The sequence below is a fragment of the Oncorhynchus clarkii genome, chromosome 10 (assembly GCF_045791955.1).
Source record: "Oncorhynchus clarkii lewisi isolate Uvic-CL-2024 chromosome 10, UVic_Ocla_1.0, whole genome shotgun sequence".
Classification (NCBI taxonomy): domain Eukaryota; kingdom Metazoa; phylum Chordata; class Actinopteri; order Salmoniformes; family Salmonidae; genus Oncorhynchus; species Oncorhynchus clarkii.
The window spans coordinates 3,140,105-3,151,853 of NC_092156.1; the positions used below are offsets into that span (position 1 = coordinate 3,140,105).

The following is an 11,749-nucleotide window of genomic DNA, read 5'->3' on the forward strand; positions in this document are numbered from 1 at the left end:
TTTTTCTAAGAGTGTACATGCATTGAAAAACATGAGTTTATATTTGACTGAATGAAGAATCAGCATTGTGGGTTCCTATTCCTCCTCTTCCTCTTCTCCTCCTCTCTTTCTCGTCCACCCACCTCTTCCTCCTCATCCCGTTCTTGTCCACCCACCTCTCCTCTTCCTCTTCTCATTTCTATGGACGTGGAGGGGGATTGTGTTATTTGTTCTGAGGAATATAACAGTGGTCCTGGGCCCCCAGGGGTGCACGTTTTGGTTTTTGCCCCAGAACTAAACAGCTGATTCAAATAACCAACTCATCGTCAAGCCTAGGTAATACTGCTGTTGTTCTGAGACAGTAATATAACAGGGTTCTAGGTAATACTGCTGTTGTTCTGAGACAGTAATATAACTGGGTTCTAGGTAATACTGCTGTTGTTCTGAGACAGTAATATAACAGGGTTCTAGGTAATACTGCTGTTGTTCTGAGAGACAGTAATATAACTGGGTTCTAGGTAATACTTCTGTTGTTCTGAGACAGTAATATAACAGGGTTCTAGGTAATACTGCTGTTGTTCTGAGAGACAGTAATATAACAGGGTTCTAGGTAATACTGCTGTTGTTCTGAGACAGTAATATAACTGGGTTCTAGGTAATACTGCTGTTGTTCTGAGACAGTAATATAACTGGGTTCTAGGTAATACTGCTGTTGTTCTGAGACAGTAATATAACAGGGTTCTAGGTAATACTGCTGTTGTTCTGAGACAGTAATATAACAGGGTTCTAGGTAATACTGCTGTTGTTCTGAGACAGTAATATAACTGGGTTCTAGGTAATACTGCTGTTGTTCTGAGACAGTAATATAACAGGGTTCTAGGTAATACTGCTGTTGTTCTGAGACAGTAATATAACAGGGTTCTAGGTAATACTGCTGTTGTTCTGAGAGACAGTAATATAACTGGGTTCTAGGTAATACTGCTGTTGTTCTGAGACAGTAATATAACTGGGTTCTAGGTAATACTGCTGTTGTTCTGAGACAGTAATATAACTGGGTTCTAAAGTAATACTGCTGTTGATCTGAGACAGAGAGTAATATAACAGGGTTCTAGGTAATACTGCTGTTGTTCTGAGACAGTAATATAACTGGGTTCTAGGTAATACTGCTGTTGTTCTGAGACAGTAATATAACTGGGTTCTAAAGTAATACTGCTGCTGTTCTGAGACAGACAGTAATATAACTGGGTTCTAGGTAATTCTGCTGTTGTTCTGAGAGACAGTAATATAACAGGGTTCTAGGTAATACTGCTGTTGAACTTTATTCATTCACTCACTGTGCCCTGTTTTCTCTCTCTCTGTTTTTCTCTCTCTTTGTCTCTCTCTCTCTCTCTCTCTCTCTCTCTCTCTCTCTCTCTCTCTCTCGCTCTCTCTCTCTGTCTCTCTCTGTCTCTCTCTGTCTCTCTTTCTCTCTCTCTCTCTTTGTCTCTCTCTAGTTAACGGGAATCCGACCAGTCATCTGTCCACTCCTTGCTCGGGGAAATCTCCCAGCCCCTCCCCTTCCAGCCCTGCTACAGACTTCAGACCTAGCAGGGTAAGACCACATACACAATCTGTCCTGATACACCCTGTCCTGCTACACCCTGTCCTGCTACAGACCTCAGACCTAGCAGGGTAAGACCACATACACAATCTGTCCTGCTACACCCTGTTCTGTTACACCCTGTCCTGCTACACCCTGTCCTGCTACAGACCTCAGACCTAGCAGGGTAAGACCACATACACACCCTGTCCTGCTACACCCTGTCCTGCTACACCCTGTCCTGCTACAGACCTCAGACCTAGCAGGGTAAGACCACATACACACCCTGTCCTGCTACACCCTGTCTTGTTACCCTGTCCTGCTACACCCTGTCCTGCTACACCCTGTCCTGCTACAGACCTCAGACCTAGCAGGGTAAGACCACATACACAATCTTGTACAGCTAATCTTGGGGACACACAATTCAGTCCCATTCAAAATCCTATTTTCCCTAAACCCTAACCCTATCTCTTACTCGTAGCCTAACCCCAACCTTAACCTTAAACCTAACCCTAGCTCCTAACCCTAGCTCCTAACCTAAACCTAGCTCCTAACCCTAAACCTAACCCTAGCTCCTAACCATAACCCTAGCTCCTAACCCTAAACCTAACCCTAAACCTAACCCTAAACCTAACCCTAGCTCCTAACCCTAGCTCCTAAGCCTAGCTCCTAAGCCTAGCTCCTAACCCTAAACCTAACCCTAGCTCCTAACCCTAAACCTAACCCTAGCTCCTAACCCTAGCTCTTAACCCTAACCTAACCCTAACTCCTAACCCTAAACCTAACCCTAGCTCCTAACCCTAACCCTAGCTCTTAACCCTAAACCTAACCCTAGCTCCTAACCCTAACCCTAACCCTAACCCTAAACCTAACCCTAGCTCCTAACCCTAAACCTAACCCTAGCTCCTAACCATAAACCTAACCCTAGCTCCTAACCCCTAAACCTAACCCTAGCTCCTAACCCTAAACCTAACCCTAGCTCCTAACCATAAACCTAACCCTAGCTCTTAACCCTAAACCTAACCCTAGCTCCTAACCCTAAACCTAACCCTAGCTCCTAACCCTAACCTTAGCTCCTGACCCTAAACCTAACCCTAGCTCCTAACCCTAAACCGACACACATACCCTTACGCTCTATAACACACTCCCTCTATGTTCCCAGGAGAAGAACAAGTCCCAGTCTACAACCTAGAGTCACAAACTACAAATCCCACAATCCTTAGAGTCTCAGAAGGTTTCCGACCCTTGGCCTGTCACGCTGCTGCTTCGGGAATTCTGGAAATACTCGATCTCATGTTAAAATTCCAATGATGTAGTTCCGGAATCCTGTTGATATTTTTTTCCTTGAATTTTCCTTTCTGTGGTGATAATGTGTCCGTATTCTGGAGAATCTTCTGCCTTTTCTATTCTCGCAGTCATTGGTTGTGTCTCAAATTATATCCTAGTCACTACACAGTGCACTACTATTGTCCACTCATCACCTATAGATACACATTTAAAAGAATATATATATATTGCTGTATATCCAGATAGTGGTGAATGTTAGTGCACTATGTAGGGAATAAGGGGTCATGTGATATGTAGCAATGGATACTGTGCAGGGTATGTTGACTGAAGCTGAAAGCTAGACACCAGGGCTGGAGGTAATAACAACTTAAAGGCAGTCAATTTAAAGGCAGTACACTTTTGAACTAAATAGCTTCTACTCCGTCAGTTCATTGAGAAGTCATTGAAAATATATGCAATTTTTTTTAAATGTTAAATTGTCTTTAAAGTTTACTTCCTGAATTGACATGATTTAATTGGAATTGACCCCCAGCCCTGCTAGACTCTAATACTGTACTGGAATATACTATAACAGGAGCATGCAACTCAAGTGGAAGATGTTTGAGTTTCAAAATAGCCCCTATTCCCTAGATGAACCACCTCCCAAAATAGCCCCTATTCCCTAGATGACTGAGTCCCAAAATAACCCCCTATTCCCTAGATGGCTGAGTGCCAAAATAGCCCCTATTCCCTAGATGACCCACCTCCCAAAATAGCCCCTATTCCCTAGATGACCCACCTCCCAAAACAGTGTGTGTGTGTGTGTGTGTGTGTGTGTGTGTGTGTGTGTGTGTGTGTAATGTGCAGAGATTGATTGATTTGGTCTGGTTTTAGTCTCGTGCTCGTGTCGATTGTGGAACCTGGCCCTCAGGCCTACTAAACAATTAGTTGATTATTGATTAGGATGACTGTCTTCTCGTCTCGCCTGTCCTCTCCAGTAAAGTAACACTGTCAGTAACAGTGTTACAATACAGTCAAAGACCATCTGCTCTGTACGGTCGTGCCGGGGTTTTCTTAAGGTCGCGCCGGGGTCTTCTTAAGGTCGTGCCGGGGTTTTCTTAAGGTCGCGCCGTGGTCTTCTTAAGGTCGTGCCGGGGTTTTCTTAAGGTCGCGCCGGGGTTTTCTTAAGGTCGTGCCGGGGTTTTCTTAAGGTCGTGCCGGGGTTTTCTTAAGGTCGTGCCGGGGTTTTCTTAAGGTCGTGCCGGGGTTTTCTTAAGGTCGCGCCGGGGTTTTCTTAAGGTCGCGCCGGGGTTTTCTTAAGGTCGTGCCGGGGTTTTCTTAAGGTCGTGCCGGGTTTTTCTTAAGGTCGTGCCGGTGTTTTCTTAAGGTCGTGCCGGGGTTTTCTTAAGGTCGTGCCGTGGTCTTCTTAAGGTCGTGCCGGGGTTTTCTTAAGGTCGCGCCGGGGTTTTCTTAAGGTCGTGCCGGGGTTTTCTTAAGGTCGCGCCGGGGTCTTCTTAAGGTCGCGCCGGGGTCTTCTTAAGGTCGCGCCGGGGTCTTCTTAAGGTTGCGCCGGGGTCTTCTAAACTGGGCTATGAGAACGGGGAAGTCCGTCTGTGAATGGGGGAAGACGAAGCACAGACGCCGGAGCATGTCTGCCACTCTTTCAGAGCGGGTGAAGCACGCCTCCGTTTCACGCCAGAGCAGCTCTTCCACTAATTGCATGCAAAGATTGCTTTGCTGCCACACCCACAACGGAAGGCAGTATATTATTTTCCATCCGCTCTCTCCTGTATACTGTAGCCTCTGTAACTCATAGCGTCACTCCAGCAGACTGACGGTCATATTGAGGTTTATTATTGAGTTGAACTATGTAGAGTTCAGTACGTTCCTGGGTAGGGACTAGAGTGTGTGCTGTATTTTAAGTAGGTCTCTCTCTTTCTCTCTGGTTTGATTTCCTGTGAATGCTGAGGGAGAGAACACACACACATTTACATTGTAGTCATTTAGTAGTATACTGCCATGTCCTCTGGTAGTACAGCTATCACCCCTGCTGAAGAAAAACAATAAAAAACACAACGAAGGCTGGTCACCAGCCAAAACAAAATGACCAGCTGGTGACCGGCCTTCACTGTGATTTAGCTGGTGACCGGCCTTCACTGTGATTTAGCTGGTGACCGGCCTTCGTTGTGGTTTAGCTGGCGACTGGCCTTCGTTGTGATTTAGCTGGTGACCGGCCTTCGTTGTGTTTTGGCTGGTGACCGGCCTTCGTTGTGGTTTAGCTGGTGACCGGCCTTCTCTGTGTTTTGGCTGGTGACCGGCCTTCGTTGTGGTTTAGCTGGTGACCGGCCTTCGTTGTGTTTTGGCTGGTGACCGGCCTTCGTTGTGGTTTAGCTGGTGACCGGCCTTCACTGTGTTTTGGCTGGTGACCGGCCTTCGTTGTGGTTTAGCTGGTGACCGGCCTTCGTTGTGTTTTGGCTGGTGACCGGCCTTCGTTGTGGTTTAGCTGGTGACCGGCCTTCACTGTGTTTTGGCTGGTGACCGGCCTTCGTTGTGTTTTGGCTGGTGACCGGCCTTCGTTGTGGTTTAGCTGGTGACCGGCCTTCGTTGTGTTTTGGCTGGGACCAGCCTTCGTTGAGTTTTGGCTGGTGACCGGCCTTCGTTGTGGTTTAGCTGGTGACCGGCCTTCGTTGTGTTTTGGCTGGTGACCGGCCTTCGTTGTGGTTTAGCTGGTGACCGGCCTTCGTTGTGGTTTTGCTGGTGACCGGCCTTCGTTGTGGTTTAGCTGGTGACCGGCCTTCGTTGTGGATTAGCTGGTGACCGGCCTTCGTTGTGTTTTAGCTGGTGACCGGCCTTCGTTGTGGTTTAGCTGGTGACCGGCCTTCGTTGTGGTTTAGCTGGTGACCGGCCTTCGTTGTGTTTTAGCTGGTGACCGGCCTTCGTTGTGTTTTAGCTGGTGACCGGCCTTCGTTGTGTTTTGGACACTGGAGACCCTGCTAAGTCACATTATGCTGGCTTGCAAAGTGAAGTGTAATTCCTATTGGAATCCAACCTGTGTGGAGATATCCAACAATTAGAATCTGTAATCAGAATGTCAGCCAACGTTAGCAAGATTTAAGAAATGAGAACATCTAAACCAATTACACGGGAACAACCATTTCAGTAACAAAAGATTGGATTAGTTTCAAAAAAAGTTATGACATTTATCTTTGTTTAGAATAAGATTCATTCATTGATTAATACATGGACAGTGAGTACACGCATACACATAGATATTGAAACAAACGATTCTACAAATCTAACTGTAATAGAGCAGGCAGGAAGCAGGAAATGTTAAATGATGGGCGTGGTTTTGCAGATCAGCTTGACCAGCATACACAAAAAAGAGAAGAAATAGTTATTGAGGGGTTGTTTGCCAGGGTTGAGAGGGATTGGTGGATTAATCTTTTAATGGCTGCAGGGTTAGTTGATTTCACAAGGTGTAATGAATTCAAACCACAGTATAGTAGCTGATACACAGCCAATACAGTAGGTGGCGACATTGGCACATATATTTGTTAGCGGCCCACCATAACACAAAAGAAGAAGGAGGAGGAGAAAGAGGGTGAGGGCATATCAGGAAGGGTTTGTTACTGCTGTAGTGGTTGTGAAGAACCATCCTGTCCATCATGTTTTTCTTAAATGCCATGTAGTGTACCATAATTTTTACGGTACATTACAGGCTACTGGTTGCAGTGAAAATACGGTAAACAACAAGTTACTGTATTTTGTTTTACAGCTGAATTAAGGTGTTATTGCTGTAAAAGGACAGTATGCTGCTGAATGTTGATTACTTCAGATTTATGATTTAAACTCGCAACCTCTTGGTTGATAATGACCTGAATGTCCTGCTACGTCACCTGGTCTCTGGACATGATAGATGATGAGATCGGCCACAAATTTAACGCCAGAAATTCATTCCTGCACTTTTCTAAAAGTTGCCCAGAATCAAGTTAACAAATGGTTTTATTATCTGACAATGCCCATGTTAATATAGCAGGGACACTTGATGTGAAGTGTGCTAAATTCTTTGGGGATTTGAACTTGACAGCTTTTGGACGGAAGTTCATTAATGCAAATGTAATGGAAAATCAGATCAGACTCTTCATGAGAGCCCATGAGCTCATGTTACGCAACATTTCTATAGGATATGCAATTGCGGGAGAAAACAGAGTGATGGCCTCTATTAAAAAGAGGAGGATCCCATCAGCTTTCTATAGGCTAGGCCTACTATATTTATTTCTCAACTTTTCTTATGTTAAGTACATTGCTTATATTTACAACAGGAGTATAGCCTACCTGGCTGGTATGGAAATAACCACGGGGAAAAGCATCCTCCATGCCCTATTTAAGTGCAGAGATGGCATGTATTTTCCCCTGCCCCTGTTTAGAGACAGATGGGTGCATGATAATGGTCCATTCTACATCAAAATACATTTCACACATATATTATTTAGTATATGTAAAGACCAGATTACATCTTGTTGCTGTGAATTTTGCAATTAACTAATTGGCAACCAGCTGTCATCAAGTTATTGAAAAATTCCCACTGACTTAATAGCCAGTATCTGCTAGTAACTCACAGGCAACTAACTGTCAGTAACTTACTGGAAGCTTAACAGGCAACTAACTGTCAGTAACTTACTGGAAGCTTAACAGGAAACTAACTGCCAGTAACTTACTGGAAGCTTAACAGGAAACTAACTGCCAGTAACTTACTGGAAGCTTAACAGGAAGCTAACTGCCAGTAACTTACTGGAAGCTTAACAGGAAACTAACTGTCAGTAACTTACTGGAAGCTTAACAGGAAACTAACTGCCAGGACCTTACTGGAAGCTTAACAGGAAACTAACTGTCAGTAACTTATTGGAAGCTTAACAGGCAACTAACTGCCAGTAACTTACTGGAAGCTTAACAGGCAACTAACTGCCAGTTCCTGCAACACCATCAGGTCAGTGAGCATGACAGCGATCAGCTATAGTATAGTGACTTAATGTCCAATTACAGGTACATTTTAACAGTTTGAGCCATAAGCACATTTGAATTAGCCTATCAATAGAACTGTAGAACCTGTCATTGGTTCTACATGGAACCCCGAGGGTTGTTCATGAGAGGGTTCTACATGGAACCAGAGGGTTCTTCATGAGGGGGTTCTACATGGAACCAGGGGGTTCTTCATGAGAGGGTTCTACATGGAACCAGAGGGTTCTTCATGAGAGGGTTCTACATGGAACCAGGGGGTTCTTCATGAGAGGGTTCTACATGGAACCAGGGGGTTCTTCATGAGAGGGTTCTACATGGAACCAGGGGGTTCTTCATGAGAGGGTTCTACATGGAACCAGAGGGTTCTTCATGAGAGGGTTCTACATGAGACTAAAAAGGGTTCCCCTACATGGACAAACAACAGAATGTCTATTATTTAAAAAATGTTAAATCTTTGTCATACCCACAGATCCATTGGCGTAGAAGGAAATTCAGGTCGCTGGGAACCGAGAGGTTGTGAGTTCAAAGTCCCAGCGAGGTTTACTCCCTCTTCTCTCAAATAATCAGCATGTTGCTGGTCTGCAAAACCACGCCCGTCCTTATATTTCCCAGCATGCTCTGGTCCAGTTATATTTTTAGAAGATGTTGCAATATCTGTGTTTTTGCATTCATCAACTAACTAATTCCTCAATTAACTAATTAATCAATTCCTGTATCTTATGGTACACAAAGATAAATCACTGTTTCTACAATCTGTTAGTTGTACTTATCGTACCTGTTGCTGAAATGGTTTATCGAGTCTCGTTCATTCATGGTTCTAACCCGGCTGTCATTCTGACTGCAGATTGCACTAATTCACTCTGGCTAGATTTCCAATAGGAATTAAATGTAACGCCCGCTTAATGAGACTTGATACTGGTTTTATTTTAGCTTATGCTGCTCACCAGTGTTCAAAGCACAGCGAAGGCTGGTATGCCAGCATAACCAGCTAGACCAGCATGGATCAGCAGAGGCCAGCTTGACATTTATGCTGGACTGTGTTGTTTTGTTTTCCAGCAGGCTCAATAGAATACAGTCAAATCAATGAACTGTATGACCTAGTGAAACCCCTGGCTGCTCACAGCAGGTTCTCATTCAGATGAATGGCTTTTCACTTACAGACACAATGGATTGTGTTTTATACAGCCTAGCCTAGTACAACTTCCAGCATCTGTTTACTGTGAACACTGAGACTGTACCTGCTTTACTGTGAACACCGAGGCTGTACCTGCTTTACTGTGAACACTGAGACTGTACCCACTATAAGTTACAGTTTTACTGTGAACACTGAGGCTGTACCTGCTTTATTAAGTTACAGTTTTACTGTGAACACCGAGGCTGTACCCACTATAAGTTACAGTTTTAATGTGAACACTGAGGCTGTACCTGCTTTAAGTTACAGTTTTACTGTGAACACTGAGGCTGTACCTGCTTTACTGTGAACACCGAGGCTGTACCCACTATAAGTTAGTTTTACTGTGAACACCGAGGCTGTACCCACTATAAGTTAGTTTTACTGTGAACACTGAGGCTGTACCTGCTTTACTGTGAACACCGAGGCTGTACCCACTATAAGTTAGTTTTACTGTGAACACTGAGGCTGTACCTGCTTTAAGTTACAGTTTTACTGTGAACACCGAGGCTGTACCCACTACAAGTTAGTTTTACTGTGAACACTGAGGCTGTACCTGCTTTAAGTTACAGTTTTACTGTGAACACTGAGGCTGTACCTGCTTTAAGTTACAGTTTTACTGTGAACACTGAGGCTGTACCTGCTTTAAGTTACAGTTTTACTGTGAACACCGAGGCTGTACCCACTATAAGTTACAGTTTTACTGTGAACACTGAGGCTGTACCTGCTTTAAGTTACAGTTTTACTGTGAACACTGAGGCTGTACCTGCTTTAAGTTACAGTTTTACTGTGAACACTGAGGCTGTACCTGCTTTAAGTTACAGTTTTACTGTGAACACTGAGGCTGTACCCACTTTAAGTTACAGTTTTACTGTGAACACTGAGGCTGTACCTGCTTTAAGTTACAGTTTTACTGTGAACACTGAGGCTGTACCTGCTTTAAGTTACAGTTTTACTGTGAACACTGAGGCTGTGAACACTGAGGCTGTACCTGCTTTAAGTTACAGTTTTACTGTGAACACTGAGGCTGTACCTGCTTTAAGTTACAGTTTTACTGTGAACACCGAGGCTGTACCCACTATAAGTTACAGTTTTACTGTGAACACTGAGGCTGTACCTGCTTTAAGTTACAGTTTTACTGTGAACACTGAGGCTGTACCTGCTTTAAGTTACAGTTTTACTGTGAACACTGAGGCTGTACCTGCTTTAAGTTACAGTTTTACTGTGAACACTGAGGCTGTACCCACTTTAAGTTACAGTTTTACTGTGAACACTGAGGCTGTACCTGCTTTAAGTTACAGTTTTACTGTGAACACTGAGGCTGTACCTGCTTTAAGTTACAGTTTTACTGTGAACACTGAGGCTGTGAACACTGAGGCTGTACCTGCTTTAAGTTACAGTTTTACTGTGAACACTGAGGCTGTACCTGCTTTAAGTTACAGTTTTACTATGAACACTGAGGCTGTACCTGCTTTAAGTTACAGTTTTTACTGTGAACACTGAGGCTGTACCTGCTTTAAGTTACAGTTTTACTGTCAACACTGAGGCTGTAGCTGCTTTAAGTTACAGTTTTACTGTGAACACTGAGGCTGTACCTGCTTTAAGTTACAGTTTTACTGTGAACACGGAGGCTGTACCTGCTTTAAGTTACAGTTTTACTGTGAACACGGAGGCTGTACCTGCTTTAAGTTACAGTTTTACTGTGAACACGGAGGCTGTACCTGCTTTAAGTTACAGTTTTACTGTGAACACTGAGGCTGTACCTGCTTTAAGTTACAGTTTTACTGTGAACACGGAGGCTGTACCTGCTTTAAGTTACAGTTTTACTGTGAACACTGAGGCTGTACCTGCTTTAAGTTACAGTTTTACTGTGAACACTGAGGCTGTAGCTGCTTTAAGTTACAGTTTTAACAGTGGCTAACTAGTCTACTGTGGCTATTTGATCATAATGTAGACCTACCAGAGCGGCCTACCATCAAAAACAATGGAGAAAATGCATCCCATAACATTTTAACATGGAAATAGCTGTTCTATAATTCAACCTGTTAATCCACTCGTCCTTCAGACAAGGAGGTGACTGAACATCTTGTTGTTAATCCACTCGTCCTTCAGACAAGGAGGTGACTGTGTTGTTAATCCACCTGTCTTTCAGACAAGGAGGTGACTGTGTTGTTAATTCACTCGTCCTTCAGACAAGGAGGTGACTGAACATCTTGTTGTTAATCCACTCGTCCTTCAGACAAGGAGGTGACTGTGTTGTTAATCCACCTGTCTTTCAGACAAGGAGGTGACTGTGTTGTTAATCCACTCGTCCTTCAGGCAAGGAGGTGACTGAACATCTTGTTGTGTTGTATGATACAAGAAACCACTCAACAAAATAAAATGCATTATTATTCCCATACCATTATTACAGAGAATCAGACACATTATGCTACCCTCTGCTTATTGGCTACTGAGCTTATTCAAGCCTGTCTCAAAATACAACACTGCCCCTTTAAGACAAAAAAAATTATTTACCTGACTCGCTTCTCAAAGGTTTCTAGAAATGTACATATTTTGTTCTCTTGTAGGAAGCAACCACTCCTCCACTGCTGACTGACTACAAATGATCTGTAACTTGGCTAATAACTCACTAACTAGCGAAGGATGTGAACAGAATGTACACACGTCGCTACATGCAGCTCTGGCTTTGATCTCAAAACAAACACATCTACTCACGACCCCTCATGCTGTAA

General features: G+C 43.9%; 1 protein-coding gene across 1 annotated transcript in view; it reads left to right on the forward strand.

The window, feature by feature from the left end:
* LOC139417918 (serine/threonine-protein kinase DCLK1-like) overlaps positions 1-11,749 on the forward strand; it is a 125,869-nt gene that overhangs the window by 73,744 nt on the left and 40,376 nt on the right. Inside the window, exon 6 of the mRNA XM_071166909.1 lies at positions 1,473-1,570. Within this exon, the coding sequence (XP_071023010.1) occupies positions 1,473-1,570 (98 nt within the window). The remainder of the gene's footprint in view (positions 1-1,472; positions 1,571-11,749) is intronic.